The 17,010-nt window shown below is 36.3% G+C and overlaps 1 protein-coding gene across 1 annotated transcript; it reads left to right on the top strand.

Moving 5' to 3' along the window:
- Positions 1-1,966: 1,966 nt before the first annotated feature.
- Positions 1,967-17,010, top strand: LOC102833301 (PEST proteolytic signal-containing nuclear protein-like). Its single transcript, XM_006868619.1, has 5 exons — positions 1,967-2,037; positions 7,164-7,378; positions 10,274-10,348; positions 15,028-15,083; positions 16,797-17,010. Exons 1-5 carry the CDS (start codon positions 1,974-1,976, stop codon positions 16,921-16,923), a joined length of 537 nt encoding a protein of 178 aa, XP_006868681.1. The 5' UTR covers positions 1,967-1,973; the 3' UTR covers positions 16,924-17,010.

A 17,010-nucleotide genomic window follows, 5' to 3' on the forward strand; every position in this document is an offset into this window, starting at 1 on the left:
GACATTGGCTACCTAAAATGAGGGGACAATAAAGGCACGAAGTGACTAGCTTACAGGGTTTCAAGAGGGAGTTTAGTTTAAGAGTATGGGGGGAAAGAAAGAGTCCCCACTGAATAGCTGTCATCTTGTCTAGATGGGTCTGGTGAAAAGAGATGGGGATAAGAGTCCTAAGATTCAATAGTGAATAACTGTTATCATGAGTAATCGCCACTGTCACAATTATAAAGGTAGAAGTTTTGTAACAAAAACAGTGGAGTGGTTAATCTTACAGTCCAGAAACAGAGGAACCTAGGACCATTAGGAGAGAAATGCACAAGCAGAATGCGGGGGGACCTTATCCAGGGAAACAGCAGCACCAGAGATGGGGGCATGGCGAGGGGGAATGGCTGAGGACTCTAGATTCATGGACTAAGAAGAGAGGGACTAAGAGCTGGTGGCCAGGAGCAGACTTGCAGAATGTGTCCTTTGGAGATGTAAACTATGATATATGCCTGAGTGGTTTTTTTGTTTGTTTGTTTTTTAAAAAGCTAAAGTGGATAGAGAGAAATACTGTTAATTGATGGTACGAGGGGATTATAATCATTGCAATGAAACAAAGTATATGATTTGTTGAATGTAAAACTGATGATATGCCCTGTAAACTTTCACTCAATCCACAATAAAGACCTTAAAAATATAAAAATAAAAAATAGTGAGGTTGGCCCAGGATCGGGCAGTGTTTCGTTCTGCTGTGCATAAGGGGGCTATGAGTGGGTACTGACTCGATGACATCTAACAACAACAACAATAAAGACATGATGGGATCCAATATTACTCGTGAATATCATGCTACAAATCCTGGGGATCCATTAAACACTTTTTTTAAAAGTAGAAAAGAACAGTTTATTTCATTCAACAACACGAATTCTAAAGAGTATTAAGTTTAAAAATCACCCTTGGAATTACAAAGACAGGCCATTTCAAATACATCCAGTGCATAAAAATAACGGTTTTCCTCATCCTCTATTAGGAAATATAAGAATCTGCCATGTTTTCAATAGTTTATATTACAAGGATGAAAAATTTCCCAATCTATATGTTAACGAAAAACAAAACAAAACAAAAAAAACCCCTGCACTTTTCCCATCCATAGACAGGAACTGTTGATCTTTTTTATATTTTCAGATTCATCTTTGTATTTCCAAGTTGAGAATATTTCTAATAAAGATTTTTAAGACTGGCAGAAACTACTTCATTTCAAAATCTCTATTCCTTCTCTCAACGTGATACGTTAATTGCTGCATGTAGAAAAAGTGGTCCTACCATTCTGCTGTGTGCCCTCAACTCTCAGAGGGTAACAAATTCCACAGGACCCTGATGGCGCCGTGAGTTAAACATTTGGCTGTTTTTCAGGAGAAACATGAAACAATCAACTTCTTAAAGATAACAGTCTAGGAAACCCTATGGAATAGTGCTAATCGGTTTTATATGGTCCATATAAGTTGGAATCGACTTCTGGCAGTGGATTTGGTGCGATTAAACGTGTGTATGAATGGCGTTTTGAATGTAGAAGGCGCTCTTTATGTAAAAGTACGCAAGCGTGTTTCAGCAAGGCTCAATGAAAGACTCAGCCACTTACAAGTGCACCCACACCCGGAGTTTCAGGGACCTTCCCAGATTCTCCAACAAGGAAAATTTACAGGGTGGTGCTTGATACTCCCACCTCCCTTCACGTCTTTGGACACACCATGAAAAAAATTCTATCTCCCTCTACCTACTTTGTCCTCTACAGCTATCGTGCAACACTGCAAACTCTCCGATCGGAGGAGCGTCGTCAATGACATCACATCCACAACCGTTGTCTACTGGAGCTCTTTTCACGCTCCAGGGCCGCTCTAGGCTTCCGCCTCGTGGGTTGGCTGTGAAACTCGATGATTGCTAGGCGGGGCCGTGACGTCCTTGGCGTGGCTGCAGGAGAGACCGCGGCGGGGAAAATGGCGGACGGGAAGGCGGGAGAGGAAAAACCGGAGAATCCACAACGAGCTGGAGCCGCCGGAGGTGAACACAACCCCAGCGTCGCGGGCTGCGGGGAATGTTCCAGTCCATTCTTTGACCGCCCCGGGGTGGGGGGAGTGTGATGGGCGGGCCTGGTGCTCACCCCACCAAAAAACTGGGCGCATATGAGCCCCAGGCACGCCCGGTGCGGCCTATGGGAACCGGGCCCACATCGCCTCCTGGCTGGGAGAGAGCCAGCCCCGGTATGTCACCTCCTGGCCCCAGTGGGCGTCTCACTTTTGAGGAGAGGGGAAATGGGCCCAAGAAGGGAGCCCAATTTCGAGGTGGGACTCTATATGGCGGGGCAGTAGCCGCTACCGCCACCCCAGAGAAGCACATCACACAAAACACACCCCGCACGAGTCACTGAGCGGTGGCCTAGGAAACTGGCCCCAGGCCGAGTTTCCGATGGTGTCGGTCTCATACCTAGGAGTTGCTTAACGCTTGTTGCTCCCTATTCGCGCAGGAAGCTGACGACCCAAGCTTTTTTTATTTTCAAGCTCTTAAATTGGATGGGCCCGGACCTTGTAGGGAAAGGGGAAGCCCACGACCCGGTCCACTCGTTCAAGCTATGGGGTCTCGGATTGCCTTTATCTATCTGTCTTTTCTTAGGCTGTATTTTGCCAACTGACCACTTGCCAGATACTTAGGCTAATGTGACCCTAACTGTATTTTGTTACGAGGTAGAGAAAACTCAGATTGGAACGATCTTTATTCGATCACCCTCCCCGTCCCCTTCCCGGTTAAGGTCTTATACGTAAAGAAAAAGAAAAATGTAATCTCTAGTCCCTCATTGAAAGAACGAAAGTAACACGTCCAAGCATAAGGTTTTTAGGTTTGTGCCATCCTGAGCCCCCCAAGTCTTGTTCTTGAAAACATTTAATAGGAGAAAGTACAGAAAATTAATAGCATATGGAGGCTTGTTAGGTCCTGCTAACATGATGTTGAATATGAATTAACTTGTAAACAAAAGTATTGAACGAAAGTAAATAAAAGGTTCAGTTACTTTGGACCTCAAAATTCCTCTTTAAAAAATGTGGTAAAATAGCGTGAGAAACCTGGTAATTGTCGAGTATAATTACATTAAAAATTAGAAATACTTTGAGGAGAGAAAAACCACAAACAGATCTGCAGTTTAAAGAATACTATGTGACTTAATTTTAGGATCTTTCTAACTGTCTTGACTAAGTATGGCAGAGATGTGTTTAACGTGCTGCCAAAATACATCTTTAAGTGTCAGCATAATTACAATGTGTAATTTATCCACCACTGTCAGGAAATATTAGCTATGTAGTGTGAATCCTTAATCTGCCTCTTGAGGTTTCCATTATAGGCTGTTTTGTGGGGGATAGAGGAGGAACATTATCAGAAAATGATCTCGTTGTCAGTAATACTAAACTGCTACATAATTTGCCTTGGGTGTGCTTCTCTTTACAAGGAATCAGTACTATTGCATATAAACCATTTTAAAATGTCAGAATATTCAAATGAAATTGAACAGAGAACTCATAGTTAAAACATTTCATAACTTGAGCATTAATAAGTTGTTAGCTCTGTGGCAAGAAGTCACTGTTTTGAAAATAGTATCAAGTGTGTCTTAAGGATTTACTTAAATGATGTTCTGAATTTTAATTTCAATTGACCATTTCAGTACATTGGCACTATTGGTATTTTATGAGTAAATTACTTCCATACTTGACATTATTATGTTAATGAGGGAAACTACTTGAACTACTTGCTTTACTTTAAAGAGGAGGAACTAGGCTATAGGTAGATTTTTTCCCCTCCTCTTTTGTTTAAATTTTTGTTGCTTCTTGAAATAATAGAAATTTTAGAGAAGAACTACTGTTATTAAAGTATTACCATCTCAAGCCATGTTAGGTTATGCTTTGTTGTTGTTGTTAAGTGCCTTCGGGTTTGTTCTGACCCATAGCGACCCTGTTTAGGGTTTCCAAGGAGCAGGTGGTGAGCTTGCACCTTCGACCTTGCAGGTCAAACTGACTTTGCAGTCCTGCCCACTAACCCACAGTTATGCTAGGAACTGACATTATTAAGAAAAGCTTACATTCATTGTGCCAGGCACTAGGGGAGTTTTAAATATGTTCTCACTTAAAGCTGCACCCCAGTCCCTTTTTTTTAATTGAGGCAGTAACCAGAATGCAAAATGGGTTATGAAAGGTATCCTTAGGAACTTAAGCTTTCTTTTTAGGTAGTATTTTTAGAGTGAGCAACTTTGTTTGGATATGATGTCTATCTCTTTTCCCCAGCTATTAAGCATAAAAAGAACCAAACACGATAATAGTACAATGTGTAATTTGATTTCACATTAATTGAACTGCATGTTTTGTGGGCTCAGAATAAGTAGAAACTAGATGCAGTCTCTTTTGCTAAAAAGTATTCCATGACAAAGGATCTAGTAATTTTATACAATTTAAATTATGATTTACTTGTGTTTTTTTCAAAACGGAGTATGTATTTATTCCTTCTTTAAAGTAATTATTCATATAACTTAAGTTTTTATAGTACTAATTTGTGGTCAACCAAAATTTTGTTTTCCACAATCCTGAAATACAAAACATGTTAATAAAGACTGAAAATAGCAGTCCCTGATTAAAAGCCCCTAACACAAAAGTAATATATGTACTGTTTAAAGGAAAACAATACTTAGAAATTAATATTGATATTTAATAATATATTTCAAAGCTAATATTAGGTTGAAATAATTTTTTAATGGTTTATATAGAGAATTGTAGAAATTTTTGACTGCCATATTTCCCCACCTTAGTCCATTGCTTAATTCATTTGTTTTATTTCCTAAATGCTTTGTCTATTTTGCTACATAATTGTTAAAAGAGAAAATTACTCCAGATGACACATTTTGCTTTTCAAGACTAATAGTTTACTCACCTTCCTTCACTACTTCCCCCCTCTACCCCTTTACATTGTGAAGTAAATCTTATCTCAAGACACTGATAGAGTTTTTACAATTTACTTTAAAAAGCAAAAACTAAAAACTTAAGTGTGGGCAAGGCCAAGCAGTGATTTGTTATGTCCAGAAATAAACTTCTGGATTTGGAAATGACTTAATAGACATGGTTGTTTAATCTTAGGTGTGTGTCTGTGAAGTGAATAGTCTTTGTAGTTTGACTTTTCAGACATTAAGAACTCAGGTGTGAATTAAATTGACCTGCTGCAGTTGACCAAGTAATGAATAGTTCTCCCAACTTTTTTGGAGCAGCCCTCCATGGATATCTTTTCTATTTCCCATTTCCTAATGGGATGGGCCATAAAGTACTTTGTTTCATGTATTATTATAGTAAGAATTATATTTTACTTTTTTTTTTTCATACTTATACGTTGATGTTCCCAAATTCTCTGTTACAGAATTATTTTCCAGGTCTCAGGAAGACACAAAATTAAGAAAAATGATAGGTTTAAGAAGGAATGAAAAACCTAATTATAGTCCTTGGGTCACAGTTAAACATTTCCACTGAAATCTAGTTTTTTTTAATGCTATTTTGTATTGATGTTTTGCATAGTTGTCTTTGCACAAAATTTGTGCCTTTATATGTAAAGCCAGTGAGTTTTCTATTTCTGTATATCTCTATATGTAGAGCCCATAAGTTTGCAATTTTATCCGTGTCAAGATACAGAAAAGCAATTATTATTTGAGTTTTACTATAAAATATCATACTTGACTAAAACTAAATGGAATGCAGAATAAAATTTAGTGTAGATGCTTTTAGTTAAAAACTTAGACTTTGAAAATTATGTTACATAATACTGTCTTTTAAAGAAATTAAATTCTGTATTTCAGCTATTGTGTGGCAGACCAATCTTACATTCTTTTGGTGCTTTTCTTAGTTCATATCTAAATATGTGAGTAACACCTCAAGCAATCATACCAGTGCACTCTGCCTCCTGGGACAATCCCAGAACCTTATGCTGTTTTCGTCCCCTGCACTGGCATTATAACTTTCACCCTGTGTCCAATGGTAGTAAAAAATTCCTTTCATTTTCCCTCTAAATAAAATCAAATGTTCAGCTCAAAGTGCTTATAAATCCAGAGCCCCCATCATTCCAAAATTATATTGATAATCTATTGCTCCTATTTGTGTTTGGTTCCCGTAACCCAGCCCTCAGTCCTGGCTTTTTGCCTTGTTTTCTCAACTGTTGTCGGGACCATCCCTTAGAGCATCTTCTTCATAAAGTGGCTGTTCATCTAGAATAGCAAGATGCAGTCTGCAGGGTTTATGTAACTGGGGAAAGAAAATTTTGTAATTGTCAGCCAGTTTTCTCGTCTTAGCTGCAAATAAATTGTTCTTAAATAGCCTTCTTGTGTAAAGAACCTAAGATACTCAAAATGCAAATTAATCATTGACCTATTACAAAAAGAAGCAAAAGATAGCTTCCATTTCAAACCTTTTTTGAAAATGTATGCCTTCTAATTGTTTTAAATTACAGTTAGCTCTTTCTCTCTCAGAATATTGTATATACCTATGTATGATAGTTAATTGATCTTAAAGGTAAAACAGGTAATAGCCAAACTTAATTCAGGAAAATAACCTTGAAGTCCCCTTAAATTCCTTTTCAATTCTTAAGATTTTGTGAGATATGCATGAGGAAAACAGCACTTCAGAAAATTACTCAATACTGTATTAACATTGTAGTGCAGGCGTGTTTCTAACTAGGTACTTTGTATAATTAGTGGTATATTATGGTAGAATATTAAGATTTATTGTCCAAATATGTTACGATGTCACTAATTGTCCACAGACTGGTTTGTGCAGAATATATAGACCTTAACTTCTACAAAGCAAAGTTCCACAAATAATTAGTCTATTATATAATAGTACTTAGTTGAAGGGTCTTGACTTTGTGTGAACACCATGTTTATAATTTCAAATTGCTCTGTTATTTTATGCTAGTTAATTCATGGGAGCCTCTTCTACTGCCACACAATCTCAGTTCCTGCTGTATACTCTAACAAACAGTGGAAGAGACTGTTGGGTCAGTAGGTGACAACTGCTGAGGTATCTTCCTTATAACGATGCTTTTTGAGGTTGCTGCTCCCATCAATCTGCTCAGTAAAAATAGCTCATCTTGGTAAGTTGTTTCGACTTCACCAGGACCTGAAGAAGAAGCAGAAAAACCTGTGAAAACTAAGACTGTTTCTTCCAGTAATGGAGGGGAAAGTTCCAGTCGCAGCGCCGAGAAGCGATCAGCTGAAGAAGAAGCTGAAGACTTCCCAACAAAGCCTACAAAGATCTCCAAGTTTGGATTTGCCATAGGTAGTCAGATGACAAAGAAAGCATCAGCCATATCCATCAAACTTGGATCAAGTGTGAGTTGTTATTTTAAATGTGTTTATAGCATAAGATTTTGTTTTGGAAATCTATTTAGATTATGGTAAATTAAGTATAAGAAGTTAAACATTGCTTTAGAAGTAATCTTTGATGCATGAGCTTTACATGCAAGTATTCAAAAAATGATTAATTACTGTGTTCAAGAAAGATCTGGAATATTAAAAGTAATGACTATCATAGGGAATATAAGGTGATAGCTACATAACTTAGAATTTTTCTAAGTAGAGCAAAACCTCGGAAAACTGTTTCCGAGAGAATTTCAGTTGACGTTGAAAGAAAATGTTTTTTCTTTCAATGCCAATTATAGTAAAAGATAGTATCTCTAGAAATCAGTTATTTTTATCTCAAAAAATTGCTAGTAAAGTTTTGCTTGATAAGATGAGCTTCCCTGATTGCCTTAAAGTTATAATGGACATTGATTAATAATACTCTATGACAATAGTTCTTTGGATATTAACTTTTGATCCCTTTTTAAAATATGTAGACCTCTAATTGATACTTAAATTATTAACCATGGAAGCTCTGTTATTAAATGCTATGGAGTCGGTTCCAACTCATAGCAACCCTATGTTGTTTCCGAGGAGCAGCTGGTAGGTTGAACCACTAACTTTGTAGTTACCAGTCCAGTGCTTATCCTACAGTGCCACACCAGGACTCCATGGAAGCTATAGACCTGATGAAAATATTAGTTGGAACACCACATGAAATTATGCGTAGTTGTTTTGACCTACAAAAATGACAATTTCATATTGTTTAACCATGTAGATCTTTGTAGGTTATTTAAATAGTACATTGCTATTTAATTTAGAAAATGATTATGTTTGTATATGGAGAAAAATCCTAAAATTGCTTTGGGGTTGCTTAATTCATATCTGTTTTGTGAAAATTAGTGCTCAGCTACCATACAATTTTATTTCTATATTCAATATTTATTCAGAGATCCTTAAAAAAGCCACCTGGATCGCTTCTAGTCAGAGTTAGTGTGTTTGAATAATTCTTTGAGGTTGTTGGCTTTATTTTGTTTTTTAATTGTGGTAAATATATATGTAACAATTGTTTTTTAATACTTTTTACATGTACAATTCAGTACATGTTCAAACACAGTGACTTTATATGATAAGCACTGGACTGCGAACTACAGGACCCTGGTTTAAGCCTGCCAGCCATTTCATAGGAGAAAGATGAGTCTTTCTGTTCCTTCAAAGATTTAAAACCTTGGGGCTGATCTGACAGCACTTAACATCATGGGGTTCAACCATCATCATCTATTTCCATCTACTTTTTTAAAAGAGCTACCATTCCTCAGAGCCCTACAATATGCTGTGTTCTTTTTTACCCCCTTAATTTTAATTTGAACAACAGACCTGAAGCTTAGTCACTTCATACTGCCCTATTCAAGCTGATTTTTGTGTTACTTGCTTTTTTTTGTTACATACACCTGACTGCATAAATAAGTATTTTTAATGATGTATTAAATGTGAATTCTTAAATTCACTTCTAATATAGATGGTTCCCTTGAAAATAGATTTTACTGTGCCTGAACTTATACTTTTAAATCACATGCCCCTACTTATTCTAAAACATTGGCATGATTTAGTAATTGCTATCAATTTATAAGAGATTGTTACATTTGGGGAAAAAATAGTAAGACTTTTTATTCTTTTGAAAACAAAACTCTTTAAAATAAATTTCAGTGTAACTGTACTCTTGAGGGGATTGAGGTATGTTGTTGTGTTGTGAAATGCCGTCGAGTCGGTTCCAACCCATAGCAACCCTGCATAGGGTTTCCAAGGAGCGACTGGTGAGCTTGAACCATCGAGCTTGTAGTTCAGAAGGATTTGCAATCTGGCGCGTTAACCCACAGTGCCACACCAGGACTCCGTAGTGAGGTATAGGACCTAAAAAATGGTTGGCTGCTTGTTTAGGTTATATCATGAAAACCTAGTTTATCAACCAACAAACGCTTATTTGTATGTTAGTTGTACATATGATGTCAAATATATGACATCTTTCAACAAAGAGTGTTTCTTGAGTTATTGTGTATAATCTCCAAGGTAACATTTTTATTTAAAAATAAATGTTTGTGATGTAGAAGATAGGATGATTAACTTGACTCAGCAAGTCAGAGATTTTACTCACAAAGTAGAAAACTTTTCAAAGCAGGGGAGAAAATGAGACATATAACTAGAATATTAAAACCTATGCACTGATAACCCACATTTCCAAAAGAATGAATTTGTCCAAAGTACTGTATAGGCAACCCGTTTTATTGCACTTTACAGATAGTGCCTTTTCTTTCTTCTTCTTTTTTTTTTTTTTTTGTTTAAACAAGTTGAAGGTGTATAGCAACACTGTATCAAGCATATCTGTTAGCACTGTTTTTCCAACAGCTTGTACTCACTTTAAGTCTCTGTCACATTTTGGCAATTCTTTCAGTATTTTCATCTGTTTTGTAATTTTATTGCACACTTAATAGACTACCAAACCAAAACTAAACTCATTGATACTGAGTCAGTTCTTACTTACTGTGACTCTGTAGGACAGAGTAGAACTGCTCCTTAGTTGTAAATCTTTATGGAAGTTGTAAATCTTCGTGGAAGAAGACTGCCTCATCTTTCTCATGCAGAGCAGCTGGTGAGTTCAAATTGCCAACCTTCAGTTAGTAGTCCAATGCTGAACTCACTTTGCTACCAGGTATCCTTTAATAGACTACAGTGTAATGTAAGAAGAACTCTTATATGCACTGGGAAACCAGAAAATTTATGTTACTGTGAAAAGATAATGGTTAAATTTTTTAAGATCATTTATATCCTGAGTTAAGCCTGTACAAATGTTACTCACGTGGTATTTTTAAAATTGTGTTTCTTCTGTAGAAGCCTAAAGAAACAGTTCCAACTCTTGCTCCAAAAACCCTTTCAGTAGCAGCAGCTTTTAATGAAGATGAAGATGTAAGTTGATATCTTATTTTGTTTGAACCAATTTTTTAAAGGAAGTGTCAGTGACAAATTGTGGGTTACTTTAATGATAGTAGTTAGTTTTCTGTTTTGCAGTTTTAAACAGTTTTTTTCTGACACCTACAAAAATATTTTTATATCAATTTTCCTTATTGACTTTTGAGTCATGAAGCTTAAGAACCAAATCAGTAAATGCTAATGATATGACATACTGTCCTCGGATATATATGATGAATTAAAAAACTAAGAATTAGCAAGCCTTTAATAATTTGTATAGTTAGGATTTTCAGTGATAATTGTATATTAACTTAGGGGAAGCAAGCAAACTGTTAATACTTGTTTCCTATACTCCAGAGAGGAATAACAATTTAAATAGAGCAGGAATTTCTGCAGTTCTACTCAATAAATGTGTATAAGAGCAAGTATGAAATGCTCATCTGCTGCTTTCTCAGTCACAGTACTCTCCTGTTTCTTATGGTATCCCTATCCTACCATGCTTATATGGATTTTTTTTTTTTTTCTTTTTTGAACTAAATGATAATTTACATGGGAGGACATTGGCTTTACACCATTGTTTCATTGCAGTGATTACAGTCTCCGTGCATCATCATTCAACAGTACTTGCTTCCATTCCCTCTGGGTTTGTTTGTTTTTTGGTGGGGAGGAGGTTGCAGGGGTGGAGACAAACACAAAAATACTCAGGAATATGTAATCATTTAAACAACCAAAGGGCACGTTCTGCAAGCCTGCCTCCTGGCCACCACCACCTAGTCCCTCTCTTTCCATGAGTCCAGAGTCCTCAGCTGCTCCTTCTCTCCATGTCTTCATCTCTTTCTCCATCTCTGGTGTCCTGCTTATCTGGATAGGGTCCTGCATTCTGCCTGTGCTCTTCTCCCGTGATGGTCCTAGGGTCCTTATATGGAATTTTAAAGGATAATTTTGACTGATTTTTACACTAGGATTTTTTACTTTGGAACCTAACTCCCATTATGACCCCTAGTGTATAACAGCTAAGTGTTACAGGTTACATGAGTAATTGTTTCCAAAACTAATATGGATAAGAATTATACAAACCTGTGGGACTGAAGTGATTTAAGAAGCATATGTAAGAGTTACATACCAACACTTAAAGATTTGGTGAACCAACAGGTGACAAGTAATAAATACTGAGTTTTTTATGTAGAACTCTTGTAGAGGTGTCCTGGACAAAGATAAGTATGTAATGGTTGGAGCCAAGATCAATAAGTAAAGAATTAAAGAATTAGTATAGTTACCACACTATTCTCCTTTGGATTTTTACTCATTATGTACATTTGAGTGCTTTCTATTTTCAAGACACATAAAGTTACAAAAATAGCACAAATATGTTATATAGAAATTCAGCCTATTATAGCAGAAACTTGACACATAAAATGTATGAGATATAAAATCAAAAGTACATGATTTGATGTGGAAGTTTAAAGAAGAGGAGAGACCAGGTAACTAGATGGAGTAGCATGAGCAAAACACTAAACTGGGAATTGAAAGACCTAGATTCTTGGCCAGATGTCGCTTTGCTAGTTACTAAACAGTAGAAAGCTTTTAAGTACATCTTTTCACATTTTTGGAGCCATAGTTTCTCAATTGTAAATTGAAGGTTCAATCTAGAGGGCATAGATTTTTGAACTATTTCTTCAGGTAACTAGTGATCTATAGGAGTGTGTGAGAAACTATTGTGATGTGAAACTTTTGGCAAATGGAGAAACTAAGAATTAAAGTGCATAAATATGTGCTAATGCATGTTGTTGTTGTTAAGTGCCATCGAGTTGGTACCGACTCACAGTGACCCTGTGCACAACAGAACAAAACACTGCCCAGTCCTGAGCCAACCTCACAATTGTTGCCACGCTTGACCCTGTTGATGCTGCCACTTTGCCAATCCATCTCACTGGGGATCTTACTCTTTTTCTCTGACCCTCCACCTTACCAAATATGATATCTTTCTCCAGCAACTGGTCCTTCCTGACAATATGTGTGACGTATGAGAGACGAAGTTTGGTCATCCTGGCCTCCAAGGAGCACTCTGGCTGCACTTCTTCCAACACAGATCTGTTGGTTCTTTTGGCAGCCCATGATACCTTCAGTATTGTCCTAAACCATAACTCAAAAGCATCAATTCTTCTACAGTCTTCCTTATTTACTGTCCAGCTTTCACATGCATATGAGGTTATTGAAAATATCATGGCTTGGGTCAGGAGCACCTTAGACCTCAAGCTGACATCTTTGCTCTTCAGCACTTTAAAAAGGTCTTATGCATCAGGTTTGCCTAATGCAATATGTCATTTGATTTCTTAACTGCTGTTTCCATGAGTGTTGATGGCTGATCCAAGAAAAATGAAGTCTTTGACAACTTCAGTCTTTTCTCCATTTATCTTGATGTTATTTATTGGTCTAGTGGTGAGGATTTTTGTTTTCTTTACATTGAGATGCAGTGTATACTGAAGGCTATAATCTTTGATCTTCATTAATAAGTATTTTAAGTATGGTAATGCATACTGATGCTGAATTAAAATTTTGGTCCTCTGGTCTCTTTTTTTTTTTTAAGGCGCTTTAGATAGGTTCAGATAACATTTCTTTCTGCTGTGTTGTTGTGTTGTTAAGTGCCGTCGAGTCGGTTTCGACCCATAGCGACCCTGTACAGGGTTTCCGAGGGTGTAAATCTTTACGGGAGTAGAAAGCCTGATCTTTCTCCCGCGGAGCAGCTGGTAGTTTCGAACCGCTGACCTTAAGGTTCACAGCCCGATTCGTAACCACTACGCTACCAGAGCTGTAGTATGTTAATATAAGTAAAGGATAAACTAAATCCCGCCTGCCATGGGATTGATTCTGACTCAGGGCGACCCCATCTGTGTCAGAGTAGAACTATACTAAATAACATTTTCAGTGGCTAATTTTTTTGGAAGTAAGTCACCAAGTCTTTTTTTGAGTAGTCCCTGTTGTTATGTGCTGTCTAGTTGGTTCTGAGTCATAGCAACCCATACTGGGTTTCCAGGGAGCAGCTGACTGGTTTTAACTACTGACCAGTGCTTATCTTACAGTGCCTGGTTAAACTCAAACCTCCAACCTTTCAGTTAGTAGCTGAGTACATTAACTGTTAGCATCATGCAGTGACTCCAAAGAATAAACTATCTCATAAATAAAGAAAAAAAAAATCTGTGCAATTAAAATCTTCATCTGCTTTTCATTGTTTTACAAAACAAAGTTAAGTAATTAATATTGGATATATTCTGAGCCTAAAATATATTGGTAAACAGGGTGCCCATTTAGTTAAATAACTGCTTTTTAAATATTTTTAATATGTTTTCAATTGTATGTCTTTAGTCTAATCTGGAACAATTCTTAAGTCTTTCTATTATTTCATGTAAGTAAAATTTTTGAGGAATATAGGCCTGTGTTGTAAAACTGCACTTAGTGTAGGGTTCTTCGTGTTTCCTCATCATTAGACTCACATTTCTAACATTGGATAGGAATACCCCAAAACTGATACCAGATTCTCAGTGTATCATATCAGAGAGCCTGTGCTGTCATTTTGGCCCATTACTGGCAGTGTTAGCTTGGATCATTTGGTTATCTGCCCAGTTTCTCTATTTTTTATCTTTCAAAATTAAAATGTATGCTATTGGGGTATACTTTGAGAATATGTATATAGTTCATTAATCCTCAAGTATTCACTTACCGTTGATGATTCTAAACCAAAATCCACTGCCATCCAGTCGATTCCAGCTCACAGAAAACCTATATATAAAGGCTTATATGCATAAGGGTTTCTGAGACTGAGCAGCATCATCCTTTCCTGTGGAATAGCTGGTGTATTTGAACCATCGACCTTGAGGTTAGCAGAAAATAGTAATTTTCTAATTCTTCATTCCTTCAAAGTTTAATAATTGACTTTTACTGTAAGGAATTATTTTCCCTGAGATCTTTAAAATTTACACTTTATTTATATCTATTTAGACTCATGGGTCCTTGCTTTAAATAGAGTATTGTTTATCTGTTACCTATAATGCTAGTTTTGATCCAGAAGTCCCTTTATGTTGATTTTTAGGACACTTTAAAAACATACATTTAGCTCAACAGCAGTATTTGTACATAAAAATATGTCTGAAAGGAAATTGATGTATACCCTGTTTTTAACACTGTAAGTAGGGAAAAGTAGTAAGGAATGACTCTTCAAGCTGTCTGTCTAGTAAAGTGTAGGTATTTTTGAGAGTAAGTTATATAGTAATGTGGTTGAGAGACTATGCATTTACTTCAGACTGTTATTACTAGCTTTATGACTTTGGATAAATTAATTACCTTGTTTGGGTTTGGGTGGTTTTTTTTTTTTGCAAATTGGGAATGAGTGATAATCATATCTGTCTCATAGAAATTATTAGAATTTTAGATAATAGTGCATTTAACAATGTTGTAGCACATTTTCCTCTAGGAATTCAGTCTATTAATAAATGACTTTACTTCAAGAATATCAAGGGTTTTTTAAGCAATTTTCTTTTTTAAATGTGGTTAAAATTAATTTTCTCTCTTTACCAGAATTTTCAGTATTAAAAATTCTAAAAGACTTAACTATAAAATGTAGTGTTCTTAATAATCAGGTGTATGCCATCATCTGAACTAGTTGTTATTCCTTTCTCCAGAGTGAACCAGAGGAAATGCCTCCAGAAGCGAAAATGAGGATGAAAAATATTGGAAGGTATTATATGTAACATTTCACAACTTTAATATTACAGAAAATTATATGGGTGAATTAAGAGCAAGAATAAATTACACATAATCTTTTAGTGCTTAGCATTTTCTCAAGTATTTTGGCAAAATAGTTTCATAACTTTCTATATCATGGTGGCTCCATAGAATAAGCACTGGCCTGCGAACCACAAGGTTGGTAGTTCAAGCCCACTATCCACTCCATGGGAGAAAGATGAGGCTTTCTGCTCTCCAAAAAAATTTTAAAGCCCCAGAAACTCTGTATAGTTTCTGAGTGTGAACCAACTTGGCAATACTTAACAACAACTTACTATATGCTAGATGGTTAACTAAGATTTGAAAGATGTAGACTCATAAAATCTTCATGAAAAAGAATAATAGTGTAATAATAGTATAATGTTTTGTGACTTATGAGTTATTTATAAAAACAAAACTAAACAAAATACCACCAAACCCATTGCCATTGAGTTGATTTAGACTCATAGCCACCCTATATAGGATTTCCAAGACTGTAAATCTTTATTAAAAGTAGTCTTCTGCGACACAGCTGGCGGGTTCAAACTGCTGACCTTGTGGTTAGCAACCCATTGTTTATCCAGGGCTCCTTTATGTGTTATAGTAATCTTATTTTTTTCTTCAGGTTAAAAAAAATTGAGTGTATAGAATAAATAATAACCTATAGCTGTTTCTTTTTGACACATGTAATCTGTGATTTTCAAATAAATGTTAAGTGCCATCAAATCAGTTCAAACTCATAACGATCCTGTATAGGGTTGTGAGGAGCAGCTGGTGGGTTTGAACCATAGACCTTGTGGTTCGCAGTGTATTGCTTATCCTGCAGCACCAATCAATGTTTTTTATTTAAAATTATGTAAATTTTCTTTTGGTATAAAAGAGAAATAAACGACCTTCAGTTTCTTCACTTAGGATATCATTGTCTTCATTTAACCTTGATTATATATGTACGCTCTTTTTCCCTCGGTAATTTAGATGCCAAATACTAAATAAGGCAGTCTTATAAGACTTTCAGTTCTATGACTCAATTGGGAACATGAAGTGGGTTGCCTTTTTTCCATTCTTTTCTACTGGGAACTAAAATGAGAAATGCATCTGGCATTGTAACATAATCTAAATACCCATTATGGTGGTGGTGGTGGTGGTGTGCAATGGAGGAGGTTCCAACTCAGCGACCTGCATATCATTTCCAAGACTGTAAATCTTTATGGGAGCAGAAAGCTTCATCTTTCTCCCACGGAACCGCTGGTAGTTTTGAACTACTGACCTTGAGGTTAGCAGCCTGACTCCTAGCCACTATGCTATTTAAATAGATAAAATTGAAACCAAAGTTCATAAAATGACAGTGATCCTTTTATTGTGATATATCTTCGTGCTTTTTTTTTCTCAATATTGATGGCAAACTACCAAATTGATGGTAGTTTGACCTTGTTAACAGGTTGTAACCCAGAGCTTAATAATCTTAAGTGGTTCTCAACCTTAGCTGTGCATTAGAATCTACCTTCAGTGTTTATTAAACCTAGTTTTATCTTCCATACTGAATCTGCAATTAAAAAAAAAAAATTATGTAGGGACTTCAGTCTGTGTTTGTAATTGGTGCTAAACAAGAATATATGAGTATTTTGAATGATTTAAAACATAACCCCAACGGCTTTGTTTAACATTTTAAAACTTCTTTCTGTCACAGGGATACACCAACATCAGCAGGACCAAACTCCTTCAACAAAGGAAAGCATGGGTTTTCTGATAACCAGAAGCTATGGGAGCGAAATATAAAATCTCATCTTGGAAATGTTCATGACCAAGACAATTAAATGATGTGTTTTATGATTTGGGGTGTGGGGTGGGTGTAAAGTTAAAAGGAACAGTTTCCTTTTTTTAAAGAATGGCATAAGACTATC

This window comes from Chrysochloris asiatica, unplaced genomic scaffold (assembly GCF_000296735.1).
Source record: "Chrysochloris asiatica unplaced genomic scaffold, ChrAsi1.0 scaffold00120, whole genome shotgun sequence".
In the NCBI taxonomy this organism is placed as follows: Eukaryota; Metazoa; Chordata; class Mammalia; order Afrosoricida; family Chrysochloridae; genus Chrysochloris; species Chrysochloris asiatica.